The sequence below is a fragment of the Engraulis encrasicolus genome, chromosome 2, assembly GCF_034702125.1.
Source record: "Engraulis encrasicolus isolate BLACKSEA-1 chromosome 2, IST_EnEncr_1.0, whole genome shotgun sequence".
Taxonomy (NCBI): domain Eukaryota; kingdom Metazoa; phylum Chordata; class Actinopteri; order Clupeiformes; family Engraulidae; genus Engraulis; species Engraulis encrasicolus.
Window position 1 is genome coordinate 30,170,883 of NC_085858.1, and position 20,134 is coordinate 30,191,016.

At 43.5% G+C, this 20,134-nt stretch overlaps 2 protein-coding genes across 2 annotated transcripts in view; both read right to left on the bottom strand.

The window, feature by feature from the left end:
- Positions 1-6,458: 6,458 nt before the first annotated feature.
- On the bottom strand, positions 6,459-13,651 carry mal2 (mal, T cell differentiation protein 2). The gene is made up of 5 exons (XM_063186136.1): positions 13,017-13,651; positions 12,376-12,546; positions 10,891-11,073; positions 7,255-8,185; positions 6,459-6,917 (listed from the first exon to the last, which is right to left on the bottom strand). The coding sequence occupies exons 1-4, from the start codon at positions 13,131-13,133 to the stop codon at positions 8,114-8,116; spliced, it is 543 nt and encodes a 180-aa protein (XP_063042206.1). The 5' UTR covers positions 13,134-13,651; the 3' UTR covers positions 6,459-6,917; positions 7,255-8,113.
- A 794-nt stretch (positions 13,652-14,445) lies between these two features.
- colec10 (collectin sub-family member 10 (C-type lectin)) overlaps positions 14,446-20,134 on the bottom strand; it is a 25,585-nt gene continuing 19,896 nt past the window's right edge. The window contains exons 4-6 of the mRNA XM_063186127.1: positions 19,013-19,066; positions 18,720-18,815; positions 14,446-15,923 (exon numbers count right to left, since the gene is read on the bottom strand). Coding sequence (XP_063042197.1) covers positions 15,418-15,923; positions 18,720-18,815; positions 19,013-19,066 — 656 coding nt within the window. The 3' untranslated portion in view covers positions 14,446-15,417. The remainder of the gene's footprint in view (positions 15,924-18,719; positions 18,816-19,012; positions 19,067-20,134) is intronic.

The window sequence follows — 20,134 nt, forward strand, 5'->3', positions numbered from 1 at the left end:
TCAGGAGTCCTCCTCTATCCCAAGGCTGGCCTGGGATGAAAATCAGGCCGGGCATTTTCAGCCAAGACTTATCCACCAGGCATTGAGAGAGACAATGAAGCCTGTGACAACATTTTTAGACATCTATAACGAGATATTTTGACCACAAGAGCCAAAATGAATATTTAAAGGGGCTCCAGGTAGGATTAAAAGTTTAATTAATCACGGTCCCGAGTCAGCCTATGCTTATGCGAGTCATTAGTGACCGCAGAAATACACCAGCGGCGATCTGAGCGAGTCGAGCGACGGAAGTAATTGACTTTGTATTGAGTCGAGAGACAAAAGCGATTCTGGAGACTAGAGCGATTAGCGCGACGAGCGCGACAGTTTGAAGTTGAAATCTTTTCAACTTTCTATGACGCGGTTCGGCGACAAGCCGCGACAGCCAATGACTGTATAGAGGTCAGTGACCATAGCCAATGGGAATGCTTGAATGCTTTACCTTCTGCCTGTACGGACATACTCTTGTCTCCTCAATCGCTTGTATCGCTTGCTGCTACACTCTGCCGCTTGAATCGCATCGCCGCTGGTGTATTTCTGCAGTAAGTCAACGATGGCTCTTGCGACCACTTCCACAGTCTGCTGTCAGAAAACCCCACATGCAACTTTTGACAGCGTCAGACCGAACGAGTGTCGTGGGAAACACTTTTCATTTGAAACATTTGCTTTACAAACCGTATTCAGATTTGTATGAACTGGTGGCATTCCGTAGTGAAAAACACATAGCTTCTGTATCCTTTACTGCAGATGGGGTCGCCGGCGACCCTTTTCACTTGCTGAAAATGCTTAACTACATCATAACTACATAGCGCTGCGCTAAGGGGTTAAATCTGACTCGGAGAGGTTTGCAATAGTGGCATGAGGACTGATACCATTACTTAAAGGGGAAGGCCAGGCCAAAATCATCAACAGTCCACTGGGCAAATGCCCTGTATGCCCTATGGCCAGTCCAGTCCAGCTCTATCCTCCATGACCTTCTCCCAGAGAGCCACTGCTGTTTGCAGAGGGTGACACCGCAGCGTGACGCACAAACCTCCTCTCCGTGTTTGACTTGGATAATGCCACACACAAAAAAGGTCAGAAGCGTTTGATGTCCCAGCCCACGCCAGGCCATGTCATTGGGTGCTGATTGGAGGACTGTAGCACCTGAACAATGGCGCAGGGCACTGGTCTGTCACATTAACAAGCTGTTTCCCCCTTGAGAATGCAGGGGTTGGAATTCTGGAATGCTGCTATCTCCTTGGAGAAAGGTTCCGGAATGTTTAGCCTGGGATGCAGAGGTGCGTGTTCTACTGTCGGCCACAATTTACTGCACATTCACTTTGCTGTTTGCTTAGGTCTTGTGAGTTGTTGCAGTGAGGGAGGGAAAAGAGATTTACAGTTACGCGAATGGACCCCGAGCACCGGGTGACAAATTCTCAGCAAGAGAAGTGCATGCAGCTGAGGTACCTCCTCCTATTTACCACAGGCAGAGGTGTGGAACTATGGGTTCAGAGAGGGAAAAAAACAACCATAGGATTAAACTTGAAGTGGTTCATCGTAATGCACACAGGTAGACAAATTCTGTCTATAAAAAAGTGTTTTCTAAGGAAAATTTGACGGAGTGGTTTACCACTTTAACTGAACCCAAGATGAACACTTCTGTCAGTTCACCACAGGTTTACTGAAGGTAACCAGTAACCATAACTGTATATTCTTGATTCAGTGGTTCTTGACCTTTGTTTCTGGTTCTTGACCCCCTTACCTGTGCCAAAGACAAGCCGCACACACTTATCCCAAACTTCTACATGTGGATACACATTAAAAATGATTTAATTACAATGATTCTTGCTTGAGACGTCAATCAATACCGTAATTACTTCTTTACATGTGGACCAAAATGTGTTTTAATTTGGCCTTGATTTGGCCTAATTAATGTTCGCAAGCAATATTTTGGTCACAACTTCAGTGCAAACAAAATTCCACTGACCTCCTGCAATCTCTGGCGAACACCAGGTTCAGAACCACTGAAATAGAAATTTGAAGATAAAATTTGAAAGAGAAATTTAGAAATGCACAGGTAATTGTCATACTCAGCCATTATTGGCCTGAACAGGGTCGAGTTCATTCATTCGCCACACAGACAGCGTGAACTGCATTGCTTTGCACTACATGGATGGAGCACTATGTACGAAACCAATGAGGGAACATTTGAGGTGGAGTGACCCTCTGTTCCCCTTTGCAGGCCTGTATGAAGGGTAATGTGCACTCATTGACTTCATGATACAGCACGACTCCTGCCTTGTATTGCTCCCTACATAGGACACTATGCAGTGCACTACTAGAGGGAACATTTGTTCAGCTTTTGAGGTCCAGCGAGCCTCTATTTGCCTTCTCAGGCCTGATCAGGCTCGTGGTGACACTGTTGAGGACTATAGCGGCTCAGTCAGGCTTCAGGATTCTGCCCAGTGGCGGCTCGTCTGCACAAACACCCCCTGACATCTCTGGGTATGTGTTCAGGGCTGGGCTGGTACGCTGGCATACAGGGAATTTCCCCGGTGGGCAGGCAATCCTCAGGTGTCGATGCATTTGGGTCTTTGGACTGTCATGTTGTAGTGTGTGTGTGTGTGTGTGTGTGTGTGTGTGTGTGTGTGTGTGTGTGTGTGTGTGTGTGTGTGTGTGTGTGTGTGTGTTTCTGTGTGTGTGTGTTTCTGTGTGTGTGTGTGTGTGTGTGTGTGCGTGCATGTGTTACTGGTGGGAGAGGGACTGTATGAGCTGGGCCTTTACCAGAATGCCTAGGCTGCTGTTATGTCCCAGTCCCATCCAGTGCTGTATGTGATGTGTGCCACATCCCCTGGCGTCTCGGGCTATGTGTTCCTGTCCCTGCTGCCTGCCGCCAGGGATTGTGCACACACATCACATATGCCTGCTGCTGTGCATGGGCCAAGGCAGCCCAGCCGAGCCAGCATAGCCTGCTTTGCCCTGGTTTGATGTGGACACACAGAGAGGATCATCCTTGGAGCCATACCAGCCCGCAGCTGGACTGAAGTCCTCCTTTTTGCAGATATCTTCACAAGATGCGTGTGATGTATAGAGCCATGCAGGGAAACATCTGAAAGGCTAATAATCACCAATCAGTCTCAATCAGCAATCCTTACTGAATGTGGGTGAATGTTGGTTAAAATGGTAACACTTTCTCTGAAGCTTGTATTCATGAGGCTTATAAGCTTGTTACCATAATGCTGTACTTCATAAGCCTTTTTTAAACCTCAAAAGACAAATGGGCAGTCATGGGTGAGCGGTTAGGGCGTCAGACTTGCATCCCAGAGGTTACCGGTTCGACTCCCGACCCGCCAGGTTGGTGGGGGGAGTAATCAACCAGTGCTCTCCCCCATCCTCCTCCATGACTGAGGTACCCTGAGCATGGTACCGTCCCACCGCACTGCTCCCCATGGGGCGCCACTGAGGGCTGCCCCCATGCACGGGTGAGGCATAAATGCAATTTCGTTGTGTGCAGTGTTCACTTGTGTGCTGTGGAATGCTGTGTCACAATGACAATGGGAGTTGGAGTTTCCCAATGGGCTTTCACTTTCAATGTATTTTAGAGTTAAGAACTTCACCTGCCTATGCCATAGCCTTTTTGCGCAGATGGGCCCGCCGGTGGGCCCGTTCACTCATAGCTGAAAAAGTTCAGCTACATCATAACAACATTGCAATGGCATTACCGAGAGTAGATTAAGACTTGGTCAATACAATTTTGGTGACAGTAAAGTTATAACATAGGCTCTGTCTGCACAAAGGGGTTCATAGACATGGATTCATAGACATGGTTCTTAATACAAATTACCGTACAACCATTATTTCAACTTTATAAAGTCATAATAACCCCTTCCTGAATGTGGGTTTATATCAGTTGTATGAATAAAAGCATAATACAATGTGGCTGTGATAAAACTATGATTTACATGTTAAATACTTTTTGACTGCTTGGCAAGAGTGTGTTATGCCGTAACCGGAACTCATTCTGGTGCTATAACATCCATCAATTCATTACACAACCAGCGGAAGCAAGATGACCTTGATCCAGATTTTTTTTCTTCTTAAATGTAGTGTCAACAAAATACTGAGCAAAGACCGGTCCCTTGTGGAGTACATTTTCCCACTTTATTGCCAGTAGTGGAGCACACTTTAAATAAAAAATGTCCCTTATCTAGTGAACGGAATATGCTTTTTCATTTAGCAACTCTATGCATAGAAGTTCAAATAACTAGTCTACACAGGTATACTCTCTTCCCATCTTTCCAAATGATCCTTGATCATTTTTTTCTGACTTGATAATAATATCTTACCATGTTTCTTCTCTAATAGGCTATAGTCTTTACAGTCAATGCTGCATCATTTTCTGTTGGTGTAAATGGGTCTGAGGAGTCAAAGGAGCGAAGCAAAACTGGTCTGCTGAATTTGACGACACCCTGCCAATGCCAGAGATGTCATCATGGAATCTAAAAGATGAATGAAACTCCTCTGAAGCGCACTGTGTGTTTCCATTCATCTAGGCCCAGATGCAGGGCCGGATTAAGATGGCCCAGGGGCCCCTAGACTATAGGTTGCTGTGGGCCCCCCTGGAAGGCAAATTTCAAGACGAAATTACGAAAGTGTCATAACTAAAAGCTAGGAATTAATGTTAACATGTCTGCCAGCTGTGGAGAGGACATTACAGATTCCTTTTCCTTCATGTTGCATCTTGCCACAATTCTGCAATCTTTGACTTTTGGACAATCGGGGGCCCCCTGGCAGATGGGGCCCCCTAAGCTGCAGCCACATCTAGCCTGTGCGTTAATCCGGCCCTGCCCAGAGACACACAAATGTTCACAGTGACATATCCTTATACGCATATGACACATACAGCCCTATTTTCCATAGTTGAGAACAAATATCCAGCCTGACGTGTATTTGCATGCCTACATTTTCCAAGGGGGATCAATGCCATTTACATGTATCTGTTATATGGGCTTTACAAACATATTTGTTGAACAGAGTATTTCACCTGAAATATTTAATATCCCATATATTTGATAGTTTCATGTGGTTTCATAGCTATTTGCCTGTGAAAATACAGTCATTAAATAATGACCTGCAATTGTTTAACCTATGTGCATTAGTCTCATTAGTCTCTGGCTACACATCTACAAATTATACATATGTCTACAAATTACAGCAGTATAACTAACTTTGTCAAATCATCTGAGGCACAAAGGATAAATGGTCATCAATGATGGCATGAAGCACCTTGTAAATAATGAGTAGCTCCTACCTCACCTACTGTTTCGTAGCTTGAGAAGCCCATCCCCCCAATCCTGGGTGTCTCCTGGTGAAAGGTATTTTTCTGTGTGGGTATGCCCTCTGTTGGTCAAATGTCGCAACTACGGATCTGCTCAGGCTTACAGTTCCTTCAACTTAAGAGACCTCTGGGCAATTCTCTCTTTGTTACTAGCCAGCACATCAGAACAGGAATGCACTGCTCTGCCGCTGATGCAGCAGACTTGAGCTTGCAGTAGTATGACAGCTTGCCTTGTCGGTGGCATTGCTCAGTGGACTCACTTGTCTTTACACAATAAGTCTTCACACTAGCAGTTGGTGTCTCAGAACATCAGGTCAGGAATGCACTGCTGTGTTGCTGATGCTGCACACTCATGCTCAGTGTGGTGTCCACGGAGACCAGTATCAGAGACAGTGCTCTTACTATGGAGTACCAGAGCTGCCCCAGAGAGTTGCTGTACAGCTCTCCTCAGCCAGAGATATGACAAAAGGGACATGTCTTGAATAAAATCAATATGGTGAAAACATGAAAATTCCGTCTCAATCTTACTTTTTAAAAAAATATTAATTAATTTATTTTGTTGGTCTTTATTTATGATAGGACCATGAAGGTGGTGACAGGAAGCGAGTGGGGAAAGAGAGATGGGGAAGGGCCGGCATAGGACCCGGGCCGGGAATCGAACCCGGGTCAGCCACATGACAGACAAGTGCCCTACCATTTGGCCACGGCAAGGCCTCAATCTGACTTTTTGAATGAGATGAGCTTATGAAATTCCAGAGCAGAATTATAGCGTGTTCCTCAAAAGTGCACTTCTGGTGTGTGGAGGAAGACCACATAAAATAGCAGAGCCCATATTGCTCTTATTATATCTCAGCCACTGTAAGTTATTTCCTTTGCTTGAGCCCGAGCGGTTCAGTTAGTGTAAATCCTCCTTTATTTATATATGAGAAACCTGATCTGATGATAGTAGATTGGGCAAGAGTGGACCGGGAAACTAAACCACAATGTTCTGTCAACATCAGGGTCTGATATTGAAATATTTTTGATATCAACATGCAATACAATGTAGTCTCACAGAACGAAGAGGTAACAAAAACATCCAACCAAGGCAGGAAAAATATACAGTTTTTTTTTCATTTATTACAAAATACATCATAGAAATAGTGATGGAAACACTAGTGGATATAGACTCATAAATCATATGTGACGGACAAAGGGCAATGTGCTGTATTTCAACATGATTAATCTAATACAGTTGATTAGATATAGCTGTCATTACTATTATCAGTGCAATACAGTCCTCATAATAATAATATTAAATATATCTTCACCCAGCCTGAACGGAAGTGCCCCTCCTAACAAATTCAGTACATAGGGCTACTGTATGCTAATAACAGTGCACATGATTTGTTTCATACAATTACATAATTTACTGCGTTTCAATCTGAAATACTTGACCTATAAATACGTAATTACCGTAGGTGTGGGCAACACTGAATACATTTAATATACAGACTTACGTGTACTTTCAAGAACAGCACAACGGAGGAGTTAGTTTAAGGCATTTAACCTCTGTACACTTAAAGGGATACTGTCCCATTTTTGGAAATAAGCTTATTTTACACCTCCCCTTGAGTTAAATAATAGGCTTTTACCGTTCTTCTGTACTTTCGACCGTTCTCTGGGTGTGGGAGTGCAAATTTTACCCCCATGCTAGCAGTTAACATTGAGTCCTATGAGACCAGTTCGCGGCTAACTGGTCTCATAGGACTCAATGTTAACTGTTAGCTTGAAGGTAAAATGTGCACTGCCATAACTAGAAAACGGTTGTGAATACAGGAGAAAGGTAAAAGCCTATTATTTAACTCAAGGGGAGGTGTAAAATAAGCTTATTTCCAAAAATGGGACAGTATCACTTTAAGACAGAAAATAGCACGTATAAAATAGCACAATATACGTACAGCGTGCATTGAGATGTATTACAGGGGGGTCTGTAACATTTACTCCGAAGGGAGTGTTACACTTCCCTGTACAGGACATTACTGCAGAATGGTGGTATGAAACATTGTTTCAACAAATTGAAATTGGATTAGAAGACGTGTTTCCCCTCGCCCTTCTACTAGGTTCCTGCCATACAGTGTAAATGTTAAAGACCATACAATGTAAATGTTATAATACATCTCAATCTCAGTGCACGCTAAACATATATTTTGGTCATTGGTAATAGTGCCCGTTATCTGCACATTGCAAGGAGGGTGGACTTTAGCACTGAATAGCTGATAAGATATGCTACGAGTGTCTCACCAAAGTCTTCTTTCCATACACAGCTAGGGTCATCTTTACTTTAGGTCTACACATAGCTCATGCCACAATCAGCACATCTCCCTTCCAACAACATGCAGTCACTGTTGATGACTGCCTTGGATCCCTATCACAGTGTGTGTGTTTACTGGTAATTAAGTTATGATAGTAATGAATTTAGTTATAAATCCAACCTCCCAACTCCCTCTCTCTTTTCAGAGCCTGGGCACAGTGTACAGTAGTAACCATGTATAAATGTACTGTATATGACAATGTATGAACAACATGAATGCATGGGAATACGTACACTGCAGCATGTAAGAATGTGAGTTTGAGGGTTTGAGTGAGAACATGTATGTATGTACTGTATATACAGTATACTATATGTACGGTATGTATGTATGTATATATGTATGTTTGTTTGTATATATGTATGCACTTATGTACAGTATGTATTCATATATATGTCCACTGTTAGACTCTCCATCGTTTGAACCCCATAATCATGCTGCAAGCGTAGCACATGGTCACTATGAAGGCGAATACCTGTAAGAGAAGAACAGAGCAGTTATTATGCTGTCTGGAGAAAAGGAAAATACAAGTGTAAAAAAATTGTAAAGCAAAATAATATTTTCAATATATACACACACACACAGTACATACACATACAAAACAAAGACTCCAAATGATTGAATTAATATCATTCCTAATTGTGCACGGTCCATCGGCTGCCTGATGTAGTGTATATACTGTACTGCATGCATGAAATGTTTGGGCGAAATGAAATATCACCAAGCAAGCATATAACGTAATACACAAGAAATGTTTTGCTGTGGCGGCGAGTGAGTAAGGGATCCTTCTGAGGTGGGGCCAGCCCGCAAACAGTATACAGTAGCAGCTTGGCTGGGACTGACGCCGCAGTTAACTCATAGACAGCAGGCCTATGCAGTCAAAAACTCAGAGTCAATTCAACACTTAGAGAGTACTCTGGGTCCAAATACATTCTAGAAAAATGTTAAATCAGCTTCCTAAGTGCTGAATTAACACTGCATTTTTTACTGTGTGTAGAGACACCAGCCGAGGCCAGCCCAGCCCAGCCCAGGTCTGTCTGTCTCTGTTGCCCAGCCGTAGTGTCAGCACTCGGGGAGGAAGGTAGTGTAGGGAGGGGTCTGTCACAACAACGCATCCACTGTCTGAGCCACAGCCACTCCGCCAGCCAGCCGAGCCATTCCCACAGTACTGGAGTCCCGTGTTTGGTCGAGACGGGCTGCCCAAACCCGAGCCTTCATCCCTAAGGGCACTTTGTTTCAGAGGTGTATGATGTAGAAGGAGAAGTGCTGTTACGGGTGTAATTACAACACAAGTTTGATATTACATACCGGTAGTTGCAACCATGTATTATCATACTACTGGTGTTGTAATTACATAGGTAAGAGTACTTCTTCTTCAACTTTGTACATTATTACATTACATTGCATTGCATATGGCAGACTTACAATCGAGGAATATACATCAAAGCTTCTATACTGCCCTACAAAGGCAAAGTGCAGTAACTATTCCAACATTGAAACTGAGAAAAGGGCCTTCAAAGTATTGGTATTAAAGTTGAATATTGCAGTTACTGCAAATCTGACATCGCAATATCTCTAAAACGGTACATTTTTTTTACCATATGGCTTCGTCACGATAAAGTAAGTATTATAAATCTGACCATTTTCAGTCTAAACTCAATTCTGACAAAATATGTAGTTACTGCACTTTGTCTTTGTAGGGCAGTATAGTGTGTTGTAATCGGGGCTCTAAATAAACACCAGCAAATCGGCCAAATGCTGATAAAATTTCAATTTGGCTGGTGGAAAAGACCAACTTACCAGCCACTTTGACCCGTTGGTGAATGTGTTTGGCTGGTAAGATCAGCATTTAGGCACTAACCGTTTTGGCCGGGGATGTCAAAGCGTTAACTTAGAGCCCTGGTTGTAATGGCTTGGTAGCCCAGCTCGACGGGTCACGGGCTCTACTCTGATGTTAGAGCAGCGCGGCCCCGCAGGAGCTGGTAGCCTGGGCTCTGAATAAGGTGTGTTTATTCTTCCTGACGGCTGGCGCGCCCACCGCTGCTGCCAAAGGCTGCTCCTCACACTAAACCATCAGAAAACTCACACTAAATCATCAAATCCGTGTCACGGCTGGCAGCGAGAAAACAAAACACAGCACCAGACAGGCGTCCTCCACTCATGCTGTCACGAGGAAAGACTGCTGCTCGTTTACATCAGGCTGTGAGCGTACTGTAGACGCACTATTGACTAATGTGTAATTATAATAATGAATAATTTGCCTAAACCGCAACCCTCTTTTCCATGGCCACCTTTGACACTTCGAGACTTTCATCCTGCATGTTCAATTTCAGTTCACTGTTAACGCCAACCGCACAGCGACAGACAAGAGTCGTGAATACTTGAAGACCGTGTCAATCAAGGTCACCGGTTGACAATGCAGAATGTCCTTTTCAAATCCCCTCATGACACCCTGAACAAAGAGCATGCCTCTGTCTCCAGCCTCCTGACCACTCGCTCCTCTCGAGTGGTGTTTTCACAATGCTCTTCTCCGCTTTCCTGGCCCTCCCGCTAACATCTTGACCACACTTGAACTATTCCTTCTTTACTTTGACAAGAGCGAAGCCACATTCACACGTACTGTAACAGCTTGCTGTGTGTAGAGCTATGCTGTGGTGCAGTGTGATGGCTCTGAGGGTGAGTAATGTGACTATCTGTTGCACTAATGCTTGAGCTGCCACAGTCCCAGGCAAGACTCTATGACAGTGGTGGGGAACCTTTTTCATTCGAGGGGCCACTTCAAATTCATCCGAGGGCCGTACTATGAAAAACAAACCAGGATTTCCCCCTGCACTTTAAGCCAATATATAATAGGCAAATTATAATGCATAATAAGCTATATGTATAGTTATAACTGTTGATGCATTGTTGATGCATTGGGACTAATTATATGATGCACATTATAATTCATTATAAATACGCTCATTATGCACTATAGAATGGGCTTTAAGTAAAGTGTAACAGAAGCAAATGTCTCGTGTCTAACAATGTGTTAAGACACAACCCCTGTTATAAGTTTGCTGTTACCAGAATGGCAATGACCATGTCGTAATGTACGTATTACTAAATACTCTGTGTGGTGACATAGTGGTAGTAAAGTTAACAGCGCACATTGAGGAGCACCAAATAAATACTACTTACTGAGGCTGCCACGTTGATGCTGTACTGCTGGGAACTCATGAAAGTGAGAATGTTGCCACTTGGGATGTCCAGACACACATTGGTGTTGGAGGTGGGGAGGGCCACAGAGGCAGACGTAGTGGCAGCCTCCAACAGGAAGGCACCAAAGTAGAAAAGCAACGCTATGAAATGGTAGAACATGTCCTGCAACACACACACACACACAACAAAACCTTTTTTTATCATTTACTTTTCACTTATAATAATAGTAGGCCCTATCTGTACTTGTCCAGTACAGTTTATACAAGCCAGTGAGCTCAGAATGCTGCAAGACTGTCTGTGACAGGAACACATACAGAGAGGTGCCGATATTCACAGACAAAAAGCTTGCAGCGCACTAAGACACTAATTGGAACTGAGAGAGTGCTATTGCTGGAGAGAGGTATGCACAGAAGGTGAGCCATGTAATTCTCTGAAGGCATATTTAACTTGTTTTGGGAATTAAATGAAAATATTGCCCTGCCCTCAGTAACCTACAGTACATGGCTTGTTTTGAATGTCTTACAGTATGGGTTTTTCATCTGGTGTTTTGGAGCCAGTGGTGCTGATGCAACTCCCCGCCGGTTGCCAGAGCTACTTAAAAATAAAGTCCTAGGGAGCATGCTCTATTTGGGTGAGAAAACTCTATGTTCATTTATCATGATCATAAAACAGACGTGACTCAGTCGCCAGCAGCAGTGCCAGTGCCAGTGCTGCGCTGCGGAGAGAAAAAGACTTAGAAGCTGGCACATCTTTCAAACAGTGAAAATGGGTTTTCAAGTAACCCACCAGAGAGACCCGCTCAGTAAAGATGTGGGTGCGGTGATGTCCTCAGTTCCAATAGGCCACACATGGTTTACATTAAGATTTGGTGCTATTTTTTATTTTTATTTTTTTGTGTAATAGATTTAAAACATTCTAAGCTATAAATAGTGTCAAGATGCAGATGCTACTCAGACTTTCAAATGCAGACGTTGAAAATAGGACAACAACTACTGTACATTGCTTGCTTGGGAATATGTAGAATTGGCAGAATTGATATGACAAAGAAGGCCATCAGAGTAAATAGGTTTTTAAATAAATATACATGTTGAAGAAATACCAATGCTGTAGCCTATATAACTTACACTTGAGGCCTCAAAAATGACACTTCATGATGGTGTTAAATCTATAGATAGGCTACAAGAGTTGCTGTTCCACTGCTTTGAAGGTTACCCAAGGACAGATTCTTACAGACTTAGGAGCCAAAATACTTCTGTATGTACCATCTATTCCAGGCACCACGGCAGTATCACAGTGGCATCGAGTTGCTTACCTGGGCCACATTGATGATGTAGCTTCTCAGATGACGTATGCCGGTCGACAGGTTGACAAAACAAAATGGGCTAGGCCCAGGGCAAAAACACTGACACTGTCACGGTCACTGTCTTAATAATAGCTGTTGTGTGGGAAAATGTTTTTACGTACCAGGAAATTCCAGTTAGTGTTGATTTTGTCAGCCAAACCCAGCAGTAACAATAGTAGATAGGCCGTGGAACAGCAGAACATGGTCAACGACACAAACATCACCCACCCTTGCAGGAGAGGAACAGGTACGTTGGATGACGCCACTAAGATCCATACTAGACCGCCAAATACCTGAAGAAAGCATCAATACAATACCTATTGAATTACTAACTTGCGCGTAATGATGTCTGGAGACACACGCAGTCCTTTGCGCTTTAAAGAAAACCGCAGTTGACGATATGCCAAGGTCGACACAGTGACATGATTTGTAATATCTGTTTCAACATTATTAAAAGTCTTCTGTTAATGGGCCTTACATATACTTCGTCAGCAGAACAGAAAACGAACTGCCCAGATTAGGCTACCATGCTCAATTCTAGTCTCGAGCGTTAACGTTCACCTTCAGGGCAGGAGGCCGTTTCCCGTTATACCATGACGTCCTGTACATTACTACTACACACTCATTACACTCTACGCTTTACATAGCAAGCACGCTTTAGGCTACAGTATACTACTGGCTAGAATTATAAAAGGCTTCTCCCTAGCCGTGCCCTCATTTCTAGACCAAGTAGCTCAGTAAAATAACGCACAGCAGCACTTACTATTTCTAAGCATATCAGGGCACCGGAGTATGTCCTCAATACATCAGGTCCCTGAGGTAACGAAATGGTAGCCGCTGGGAAAGAGGTAGCAGCTGGATTCGTCGCCGGGTCCGCCATCCTTCCGTTTAGATAACCTCAACAAAGGACTAAAAGGATAAAATCTGGCGGCGTCATATGTCACAAACAGGTTGGACAGGTGTTGGCTGCGGCCACTCCCATCGATTTTCTCTGCCCCAGCCTACCTAACTTCACGGTGGGGTAGACACCTGTTCCACGTCGAAGTTGAACTTCGGAAACAACTGTGTTTGGATGTTAAAGTAGGCCGGGTTTCTTGACATGCGATCTTGAAACATGTATCTTGAAACAAAGTTATAACATTTTACCATCACGTAGTTAATTTTTAACTATCCAGCTACGACAAGTGATGTTAAGTAAATGTTATCGCAGACGACATTCCAAGGAGATAAGAGTGACCTCCACAGATTTACATTGAGGGAGCTGTAAATTGGTCCGTAGTAGCCTGGGTAACTTGGGCTTTATAGCTCATTCTGGCAGAGTTCGGGTCCTTTCACCCGTAGGACTACTAAACATTCCCTCTCCGGCTGCGACATAGCCTACTGTACTACCTTCAATGACCCTCAGTCTCTGTCTCGCTTAGAACTGGCTCTAGTTGGGATTCTGGACTAGAAAGGAATGAAGAACTCTGATCATTAGGGTCTCTGCCAGATTGTAAGTTAATGATTGCAGCAACTGGTCACTGTTTAGACAAGTAATGGGTGGAGTGCTGGACTTGGGGAGTGGACATACGAGCAAACTTGTACACATTTCTAGAGGGAAATTAATAGAGCATGAATGCGAAAGAGAAGAGAAGGGTATGGGTGCTCACTTAGCAATGTAGTGAACGTAGTATTCTTTGACGTAGTATTCTTCTAAGACTTTGAAGGGCTATGTGAAAGTCTAGAAAAGTGGAACATGGTACCACATACTGTAGGACATTGCCACACTTTGCAGAAAAATAAGCTTTTACTGCCACATTTCAAAACCAAAAACCTTATGTTTACTGTAAAAAAAAAACAATAGTCCTTACTAATCTTTCACACATGCAGAAATGCAGTGCAGATGTAATGCAATATGCACATTGTTCATTGTGAGAAATGCAGGTATGACTGGTGAGGTTGAAACTGACACGCACCGTCCACTTTACTGCCCAAAATACAAAAAAGGCAAACATTTCGGTAGGCCTCGACTATCTTCTCAAACAGAACACCAAATTTCAGCTTCCATCAGGACAGGACATTGAGAAAATGGCTTACATGTTAGGGGTAGGCCTACCTGTAAAATCTGCTGCAGCCTTGATACTCAGAGATAGAGAGTGTAAGTAATGAAGTGGATTTCACTACACAGCATGGTACAACTCTGACTGGTGAAAATATGCTTTATTGGGTTTAGGGTTTATCTCAGTGTTCCCAAAGAAATTAAAAGCACCCCCCTCCACACACACACACACACACACACACACACACACACACACACACACACACACACACACACACACACACACACACACACACACACACACACACACTATAACTCCTTGACCTCATTTCAACTCAAACGAAGCACGACCCACCAATTCACCAGACGAGTGCTCCAAATGGAAGTGGGGAAGGCAGATAGTGGACCACCCCCAACGAGTCCTTGAACTCACTGCCATCTCAATTCAATAATAATAATAAAACAAATTATAGACCTGACTGTTTTAGCTGAGGTTAAAAAAAAAATCCTTCCCCATTTATCTCTCCCCATATCCCACCACTGTCCAGACTTCAATACAAATGAGTGTAACCTCACGACGGTGGGGTTCATTGCTAGACTGATGTATTATGCGGCATTACTCACCAAGGTTTAGTTTAGTGTCTCTAGTAAAACTGGCATTTGAGTGCATACTGTAATAGCACGATGAGAAAACGAAACGTTTCTTTTGAGATAAAGCATTTGTGCGATGGACATTTTCATTCATCTCTTGCTGAGATGAGGTGTTTACATTTAAACCATACATATTTCATCACACCACAGAGTACCTTTCCCCACTCAAACACACACACATGTATACAAATGTAACATTCATCAGAGTGGGCTTTTTTGTTAGACTAGTGTGTCTACTCAAAGTTTAAATTACAAGTTATAGCAGTGCCTAGACCACCAACTGAGTGCATACAAACACAGTAAGAAAACGATGTGCTTACGGCCCAATGGCCATCGTTGGTATCTTGTGATAATTGTGACGGGCTGTGTGTTCCTCATTCTTCTTCTACCGTCTGGACATATCTGCTACCGTGATGGGCCCAATGTGAGGGACTGTGTATTCCTCGTCTCCTCCTTCAGCTGCATCCTACAGCTGCTACTGTGTGATGGGCTCCGAGTGCTCCATGCTGAACTCACACATGTAGAACATGCTGGTGTCACAGGCCACCCGGCTCCAGTGTCCCACGCTGCTCAGCCCCACACAGGTGCTGTTGTTATTGGCAACAACAGCAGCATCATCTGCAGCAGCAACAGCATCCCCTCCCCCTCCCCCCTGTGGCTGCCCCTCCTCCTCTGCCCAGGCCGTGTAGTTCTGCAGGGGACTCTGGTCTGCGTACACCAGGGTACCTGGTAGGTCCCCACTGCCGCCACCACCATTACCAACGCTACCATTCCCAGCAGCAGCCGTCTGTAGTCCGATGAACACCTGGGCCAGTCCAGCTTGGTTGAGGTAGCTGGTTAACACTGAGTTTGTCTCTTGGTCTTTAGGCATGGCTAGGGTGCCTCCCCGCCGGACACAGCTGGCCAGAGCCTCCGGGTACTTCTGGGCATCCCTCACCATCAGGTACAACTTCTCCTTTGTCTCTACGATGCCTAGTATCACTTTGCACAACACATGAGGGTTGCGTTTAGTTGAAGAATCAGAAAGTCTTCACATTGTACAAATAATACAATTTAAAAAAGCAAAAAAATAGCTTACAGGTTCATCAACATTTTTTTCCTGTTCAATCTGCCATTAAATGTCACTGATCTGAAGGACCCATATTATGAAAACAAAACATTAATACCTAATACGTAGTTATCAATAAAATACACACGTTTTATTATGGAAGTACATGGCAATGCCCCTCAAATGCCCTGCCCTATCTGTCTGCAGCCACAATCTATCATAATGTTATAATGTAACCCAGAGGAGCTAAACATTTACCGTACAGTACATTACAGTACAGACTCTTTCATCCCAAGTGACTTGCATGTAGGTAGGTACAGGGCATTGATTATAGTCCCTGGAGCAATGTAGGGTTCAATGCCTTGCTCAAGGGCACTTCAGCCATAAATCAGGGTGAAGGAGACCACCTACATTCTTACTACTTTGGCATTTGAACCAGCGACCTTCCGTTTGCATGGCCATCACCTTAACCATTAGTCTATAGTCGTCCTATGCTGCACTTAGGTCTTAGTTCATGTCCTTGGGCTGTATAATGTGTTTGTCCACTGAAAAATAATGAATAAAATATAAACATAGCCACTCACACATATTTGCAGATCGGTGAAGTAGAACTAATGATAGTTAGGCATCACCTAAGCGTTGTGTTTGAACTAAGTACAGACTTCCATCTCCAAGTAGACCAAAGGCAGGCAAAGAGACCCTTAGATGAAGGAGAGACTTTTTATTTTATTTTTGTATATATTTTTCTTGGCTTTTATGCCTTTATTTGACAGGACAGTTGAAGATGGTGACAGGAAGCGAATGGGGCAGAGAGGCAGGGGAGGATCGGGAAATGACACAGTGCCCCCCAGGAGAGACTTTTTAAAAAGGGGAATTGCATGCCCTATTAGGGACCAGTGAACCCCATGACCACAAGGCAGAAGCTGCATCGGCCCACCCAGGCGCTCTGTAAGCGAGGGACCTCATCCAAACCCAGCAACCAACGCACTTAACTTACTGGCGTGGCGAGGGGATGCCACCAGAGTGTCTTCTCGGAAAAGTAGAAATGCCGTGGCTAGAACTGCCACACACGTTCTAATTGGCTACTCATTAGAGATACAAATATTAGGAATATGATGAGACGAAATTGCGATAGACAGCAAAGCAAGACATTTTTGGACTGCCAACTCAAAACCTACTGTATAATGTGTTTGGCAAAGGGAAATAACAAATGGAACGTAGCGTTTTTTTTGTTTTTTTTTCTCTATTGAAAAAGTATTCCCAGTTCAACTACTCACTCACATTAGTGTTTAGTCTAGTGACCAGACATTGGTATTACCCACAGACTTGAAACCGTGGGAATCCTGAAGTTGTATGTAATGATGTGAAATGACAGGGGAACAAGAATTTTTCATGCACACAAAAGACATAGTAGACCAAAGAGTGGAAAGTTTGGGCATCAGGTCCAAGTTTAAAGAAATTATGTTTGAAGTCGGCAGACTGCTTGCAACTCCACTTGAGTCAGGAAGCTGAAGTGGACTTACTGTCTCCATGACATGATTTTGACGAGCTGACTTTGGTTCAGGTATTTATGGATTAGGTTATATGGATGTACACGCTCCCCTTTGCTAAGTCTCCTTATTATGCCCTACGGTGGCCAACCAAAAGCAATGCAAATGTTGCAAAAGAACATCGCACGATTATTGAAAGCAAAATATGGAACATCGCTGTTGCAAATGCATACCAAATCTGACTTAAGCCACGTCTTACAGCCACTAAAAATGCACAAACACACCTCTTTTCCGCAAGAACCCTTTTGAAGGCCACAACCCATGCTAATGCTTGTAGCTACAGTAGTACTGGTCACGCATTGGCATCAGAACCAGCACATTATTTCAACAGGTTTCTTTCGGAACATGGCAATGAGTTATTGTGGTTCAGATATTGGGAGCCGCACGTTAAAGTCATGACATTGCCAGATGTGTGGTACAAGATCGCCAGTTACTTTTTCGCTCCAAATGAGCTGAACCATATCCAGATTTGGCGTCTCCACTGGCACTATGGCAGTGAACGCAAGCTAATTTATGACTTTGCAGGTTTTCTTTTCTCAGAGCCAAAGCCCGCTCACAATGATCTTGGAGGTAGCATGTGAGTTAGTTTCAGAAGGAGCAAGACGTACTCTTATGCTATTTTTTTATCCAAATATTGTATATTGTGTGCAGTGCTGGCAGTGTAGAGTCTCATGGCTGGTCCAAATGATGGGTGGGTTTCTCAGGACCATAATACAGTCAGTGTATGCTAAATGTACAAACTGTTAGAAGACCAGTGTTCAGTTGAGCTCCACTCATTTGAGTGCACAAGTTTAAGGGGTTGTATACTGGCTCACTCCGCTGGCGGGCCTGTTCACTTTTTGCTGAAAAGACGTAGCCTCTTGCTGCAGCTGGGGTCGCTGGCGACCCTATTCACTTGCTGAAAATGCTTAACTACATCATAACAACATGGCTATGGCATTACAGAGAGACATAGTGCTGCGCTAAGGGGTTGAATACCTCATAACAGCATTGTTACGACATTACTGAGAGCATTACATAATATACTTGTATCAAGACGTGGGCATTACCATTTTGGTGACAGAACTGTAGGCTGTGTGCAAACAGGATAAATTAGCACTTCCAGAATGTCAAATGGTCTCCTTCCCAACCTACAATATAATGGCTGTATTAAATACTGTGAAGGAAATCATGCCTCACCATTCTTCAGGAACTTGATGGCATTTTTTAACTTGTTTATGTTGATGTCCATCTGCCCGACTACTTTCCTGTATCTTCCACAGTCGCAAGTAGTACCTAGTTTTATCGGAAGAGACAATTATTCTTTGGCTTACCAATGAACAAGACACACATTTTAAGTACGACTTCTATGTAAAGACAAGCATACAAAAATACAGTTGTATTGTCGACATCACTGTTTCGATAAGTCCAAAACAATAAAATGTTTTAAAATATTAGCAATAAAAGTTTAAAAGAATAACCCAGCATTATACCTGCTTTCCCCTTTCCTCCCGGAGGTCCAACAGCACCAGGGTCTCCTTTGCATCCTGTAACAGATTCAGGTGTAAGCACTGGACTCAGAGAGAGTGTCCAACCCTAACAGACACGTTCACTCATTCATTCCTGTCATTCATTTCATTAGGACAATGCACATTAATCATTATGTCTGTGAAAAAAAAAACATCAATATAAATATGCCGGAGTAAGTAAAACTAAAATGTCATCTGTTGTCCTAAGGCAGACGTCATAAAAGAATTAGACAAGCAACAATACAAAAAGACAAAACATGCACACACTATACTAATACATCACAAACACAATATTAAAGTACAGAAAGTAAAAGCAGGTTAACAATACACGCACAGAGATTAAGATCATTGGGAGAAGGTCAGGCTTGTTTTCAGCCAAGGTTAAAGGCAGGGGTTGGGGAACCTATGTCCTATGAACCTTGAGGCCGTTTTATCTGGCCCCCGACATAATTTTAAGATACATTTTAGATAAGATAAGATACATTTTAGAAATTGCACTTGCAATACAATTACCGTAAGTTATATTCAGGGGACCAAGAGAAGGTGGAGTCTGTTTTAAAGGTGGCTACCTTCAAGGCCTAAAGTGCATGGAGAAAATTCTGGTTTGTGTAATAGTGCGGCCCTTGGAGGACTTTTACGGGCATTGGAGGAATTTGAAGTGGCCCTTTGAATGAAAAAGGTTCCCCCACCCCTGGTTTAAGGGGACATTTTTGAAAGTGTTGATGTTGTCACACATTCTTATGGGAGCTGACAGTTGTAGTGAGGTCAGTTCCTTCCTGCTCCTTGTTCCTTGAGTTAGATAATTGGTGGCCTTTACCCACAAGATGGCAGCAGCCTATAGGGCAGCCAGTGATGCTGTGATGAGGTAACGCCACAGCACTGCACAGCACAGCATGCATACGAGGCCTCCTGTCCTCCGCTGTTGTTCCGTACGTACGTATGACTGCTGCACAAACTGTAATTGGTTGTACTCGGCACTGGGGCAGTAGCCACCACCACCTGTTGTATAATTGAAAACAATATGTTTTCACAGACGCGCTTGTTGAATCAATTTCGTGTGTAAAACGTGTGATCCCAAAAAAATGT

What these genes read in the sequence shown, in the direction of transcription:
- mal2 (XM_063186136.1), bottom strand. Translation starts at nt 13,133, where the DNA reads ATGGCGGACCCGGCGACGAATCCAGCTGCTACCTCTTTCCCAGCGGCT. An exon ending in ACACTAACTGGAATTTCCTG is followed by an intron (nt 11,074 to 12,375) that starts GTACGTAAAAAC and finishes TGTGTGTTGCAG; the next exon opens with GACATGTTCTACCATTTCAT. An exon ending in GCATCAACGTGGCAGCCTCA is followed by an intron (nt 8,186 to 10,890) that starts GTAAGTAGTATT and finishes CTTCTCTTACAG; the next exon opens with GTATTCGCCTTCATAGTGAC.